Source organism: Phoxinus phoxinus (genome assembly GCF_949152265.1).
Source record: "Phoxinus phoxinus genome assembly, chromosome: 3".
Classification (NCBI taxonomy): domain Eukaryota; kingdom Metazoa; phylum Chordata; class Actinopteri; order Cypriniformes; family Leuciscidae; genus Phoxinus; species Phoxinus phoxinus.
This window is the reverse complement of record NC_136878.1, coordinates 1654486-1659485: the sequence shown is the minus strand read 5'-3', so window position 1 is coordinate 1659485 and position 5000 is coordinate 1654486. Positions and strand designations below refer to the sequence as shown.

The 5000-nt window shown below is 45.3% G+C and overlaps 1 protein-coding gene across 2 annotated transcripts in view; it reads left to right on the top strand.

The window, feature by feature from the left end:
* ciz1a (cdkn1a interacting zinc finger protein 1a) overlaps positions 1-3324 on the top strand; it is a 28994-nt gene extending 25670 nt beyond the window's left edge. Inside the window, exon 16 of one of the 2 annotated variants that reach the window (XM_079606236.1) lies at positions 678-3324. In XM_079606236.1, coding sequence (XP_079462362.1) covers positions 678-1229 — 552 coding nt within the window. In that variant the 3' untranslated portion in view covers positions 1230-3324. The remainder of the gene's footprint in view (positions 1-677) is intronic. The other variant, XM_079606235.1, reaches the window with a different exon arrangement.
* Positions 3325-5000: the final 1676 nt, after the last annotated feature.

Below are 5000 nucleotides of genomic sequence, written 5' to 3'. Positions count from 1 at the left end.
GCTTAAGTTTTTCATCTAATATTTATACTTTATCTAATATGCTTTTTCAAATATGCTTTTGTCTTTCTCAATTATGCATTTTTTCAAAAATGACACAATTACAGAAAAGTATTTTTAATAGTTAAAATACTTAATATTAACATTGTCTTGAAAGTTGTTTCACTCAAAAATACTCCATATTGGAAGGAAATATTTTTGTGATTAGAAAAATGTCATGTTGACTTTAACTGCATCTTGTCTAGCTACACACTACTCATCATGTACAGCTGCTTCCCCTTTAATTCATTCATTCATTCATTCATTTATTATTATTAATAATTATTATATTATATAATTGGTAACACTTTACAATAAGGTTCATTAGTTAACATTAATATATAAACTAACATGAACTAACCATGAGCAATGCATTTGTTACAGTATTTATTCATCTTTGTTAATGTTAGTTGAACAAACAATAAATTACTGTATATATTGCATTAACTAATGTTAACAAGATTTTAATAAAGTATTAGTAAATGTTGACATTAACAAATTATTCTACATATTGTTCATCCTTAATTCATGTTAACTCATGAACCTTATTGTAAAGTGTCACCATATAGTTGATTTTATGTGCTTTATAAATATTTATAAATTGCATTTATATATCATGCTGTTCATTTGTGGTTGTGCAGCGTTATAAAGTCTTAAGGAAACACGAAGACTCCGGCTCAACCTCACACCACACCAGTCCCGATGAAGCGTCTCAAATCCCCAAACCAGCCCTGGAGATCTCCTCACTTCCCAGCGTCAGCGCCAACACCAGCATCCGTCAGGAACACCAGCCTGAGGACGAGGACCTCGTTAGCGTTCCCGAGGGAAACGAGGATCTCGCCGTTAGCGTTCCCGAGGGAAACGAGGATCTCGCCGTTAGCGTTCCCGAGGGAAACAAGGATCTCTCCGTTAGCGTTCCCGAGGGAAACGAGGATCTCTCCGTTAGCGTTCCCGAGGGAACCGAGGATCCTGTAGTTGGCGTTCCCGAGGGAAACGAGGATCTGGTTAGCGTTCCCGATGGAAACGAGGATCCCGTCGTTAGCGTTCCCGAGGGAAACGAGGATCTGGTTAGCGTTCCCGATGGAAACGAGGATCCCGTCCTTAGCGTTCCCGAGGGAAAGAGCGTTCGGGGCCGAGGAAGGACTCCTGCGAAGAGACGGGGAAGAGGAGGAGGAGGAGGAAGACGACGCTGAGACCCAGAACGTTATTATCAGGCTCAGAGGACCTGAGTGAAGCCACCCCGCCGATAGACCGCGTGTGTGTGTGTGTGTGTGTGTGTGTCTGTCTCCTACAGTTCTGAAGGGTTTGTGCCACGATTACACGCCTCTAACCCCATATTTGTACAGTAGATGTTTTCATTGAGCACGAGATCCTCAGAACTCCAGCACTGAACGAATGATTCCTGCTTCGGCTGAAGGGAGAATCTGATCGACACGTGAACATGTCCAGGTCATAGGTCAACACTAAACTGTGAGTGAGTCGGCGAGAGAGTGAGTGAGTCGGCGAGAGAGTGAGTGAGTCGGCGTGAGAGTGAGTGAGTCGGCGTGAGAGAGAGTGAGTCGGCGTGAGAGAGAGTGAGTCGGCGTGAGAGAGAGTGAGTCGGCGTGAGAGAGAGTGAGTCGGCGTGAGAGAGAGTGAGTCGGCGTGAGAGAGAGTGAGTCGGCGTGAGAGAGAGTGAGTCGGCGTGAGAGAGAGTGAGTCGGCGTGAGAGAGAGTGAGTCGGCGAGAGAGAGAGTGAGTCGGCGTGAGAGAGAGTGAGTCGGCGAGAGAGAGAGTGAGTCGGCGTGAGAGAGAGTGAGTCGGCGAGAGAGTGAGTCGGCGAGAGAGAGAGTCGGCGAGAGAGTGAGTCGGCGAGAGAGTGAGTGAGTCGGCGAGAGAGTGAGTGAGTCGGCGAGAGAGTGAGTCGGCGAGAGAGAGAGTGAGTCGGCGAGAGAGTGAGTCGGCGTGAGAGAGAGTGAGTCGGCGAGAGAGAGAGTGAGTCGGCGAGAGAGTGAGTCGGCGTGAGAGAGAGTGAGTCGGCGAGAGAGTGAGTCGGCGAGAGAGAGAGTGAGTCGGCGAGAGAGTGAGTCGGCGTGAGAGAGAGTGAGTCGGCGAGAGAGAGAGTGAGTCGGCGTGAGAGTGAGTGAGTCGGCGAGAGAGTGAGTGAGTCGGCGTGAGAGAGAGTGAGTCGGCGTGAGAGTGAGTGAGTCGGCGTGAGAGAGAGTGAGTCGGCGTGAGAGAGAGTGAGTCGGCGTGAGAGAGAGTGAGTCGGCGTGAGAGAGAGTGAGTCGGCGTGAGAGAGAGTGAGTCGGCGTGAGAGAGAGTGAGTCGGCGTGAGAGAGAGTGAGTCGGCGAGAGAGTGAGTCGGCGTGAGAGAGAGTGAGTCGGCGAGAGAGTGAGTCGGCAAAAGAGAGTGAGTCGGCGAGAGAGAGAGTGAGTCGGCAAAAGAGAGTGAGTCGGCGAGAGAGTGAGTGAGTCGGCGAGAGAGTGAGTGAGTCGGCGAGAGAGTGAGTGAGTCGGCGAGAGAGTGAGTGAGTCGGCGAGAGAGTGAGTGAGTGAGTCGGCGAGAGAGTGAGTGAGTGAGTCGGCGAGAGAGTGAGTGAGTGAGTCGGCGAGAGAGTGAGTGAGTGAGTCGGCGAGAGAGTGAGTGAGTGAGTCGGCGAGAGAGTGAGTGAGTGAGTCGGCGAGAGAGTGAGTGAGTGAGTCGGCGAGAGAGTGAGTGAGTCGGCGAGAGAGTGAGTGAGTCGGCGAGAGAGTGAGTGAGTCGGCGAGTGAGTGAGTGAGTGAGTCGGCGAGAGAGTGAGAGAGAGAGAGTGAGAGAGAGTGAGAGAGAGTGAGTGAGTCGGCGAGAGAGTGAGTGAGTCGGCGAGAGAGTGAGTGAGTCGGCGAGAGAGTGAGTGAGTCGGCGAGAGAGTGAGTGAGTCGGCGAGAGAGTGAGTGAGTCGGCGAGAGAGTGAGTGAGTCGGCGAGAGAGTGAGTGAGTCGGCGAGAGAGTGAGTGAGTCGGCGAGAGAGTGAGTGAGTCGGCGAGAGAGTGAGTGAGTCGGCGAGAGAGTGAGTGAGTCGGCGAGAGAGTGAGTGAGTCGGCGAGAGAGTGAGTGAGTCGGCGAGAGAGTGAGTGAGTCGGCGAGAGAGTGAGTGAGTCGGCGATTTAATTATCATCTAGTTTTCATGATAATTGCACCCTCACCCAATACTCAATTACTTTCATGTAAAATGTAGTTCTCGATCTCATTCCCATAATGCAACAGTTGTTGTAGTGAAGTAAATGTATGCTGATTTTAATATTAAAAAAGTAATCATGGTGTCCAGACAGAAAGAGTTTGCATTAATTGCAGTAAATGTAGCTTTAGAGGGAAACGTGAATCATGAAAGCTACACGTGTTAATGGTTCCTCGTGTTCTTCACACACACACACACACACACACACACACACAGTTTGTGTTGATCATGAGCTGAACATGTTCTCCGCTGATGAATGTAGCCGCACTCAAACCTGTTCAGACACTGAACAATCCTCTGCTGTTCCCAGTAAAGAAGGGAGATGAACATTACTGTGTTCTTGTGATATTCATCAGTCATAACCGGAGTAACACACACATGACCAGCGTCGGCCAATAGTGAGCCTCCGTTCTGACGTACAGTAGAGTGATTACTGACAGAGTTTACATGTTGGGGTGAACTAACCCTTTAAAGGCAGAACGCCAGAATGGATCAGTTTTTAAAAAAGGTTGCGTTGTGATTGGCTCACATGTATGTCCTTCCACCAGTGGTGTTTACCTCGATCACATGACTTGTTTTTACACTTACAGTGCAGAAATCCTCAAGAACCTGACTCTATATAAGACTTTAGATATGATCTCAGATGTGGAGGATCTGCTGATGGAAAGATTAATTTCCAAGATTGTGATTAAGATTCTCGAGATTGTGGCGCGCTCAAAAGGTTATTTTTGCGCCGACTTTTACATGTTATTAGCAGTTCTAGATTTCACTCGCATTTACAACGGTTCATTTCTGCTCAATCTCACAAACGCTGAAACAAAATGCTTTTCTTACTTAGTATTTTTCTCTTGTTTCCAGTCCAAATATCTAAAAATTCTTAAATCAAGATGTATTTGCTAGATGACAAGATATTATGTCTTGTTTTCTGGGGAAATAAATCAAAATTAAGTGAGTTTTTACATAAAAAAAACCAAAATGATCTGCCAATGAGGTAATAATGTTAATTCAAACAGAAACAAGATTATTTTCTGACCCCATTGGCAGATAATTTTGCTTTTTTTATGCAAAAACTCACTTATTTTTGATTTATTTCCCCAGAAAACAAGACCTAATATCTCATGGCATCTTGATTTAAGAATTTTTAAGACTGGAAACAAGACAAAAATACTAAGAAAAGCATATTTTTTTTGCAGAGAAGAACAAAATAAATTATATTTCACATTTTAAAAAGCCTGTTCTTGAGCCCTTTAGGATTTTTCTATTGTGACATTATGTTCATGACAATCAGGCACATTCTCCCCCTTATGAACAAACATTAAACAAATAATTTAGCATAAAACTGTAACTGTAATATTACAGTAATGAGACCCACTATTGACAGAATCTCCATTTATTTATATTTTTTGCATCACGATTAAAAATGAGCTTGATTCGCATGAAAGTCACAATGTAAAAAGTCTTGCTGGGACATAAATATGCTTCATCTTTCTGTAAAACTTAATTTTTTTTTTGCTTTGTGAGTGAAATATGACCTGGACATGTGTTTGGTCAGTAGTGTTGATCTTGTGTTTGCTTCATCTACTGTGTGTGTGTCTCCCTGAGAGAAAGTGTCACTCATCGGAGCGCTTTATGAGGATTGTTGATGATAATAGGATTCAAACGGTTGGAAACACTGTAAATCTGTGCGGACAGAAGCACTGGACGTCTGTAACTAAACACTGTGTAGCAATGCATCCGTTCAAAGTCAAAGACAAATCTTGCAGA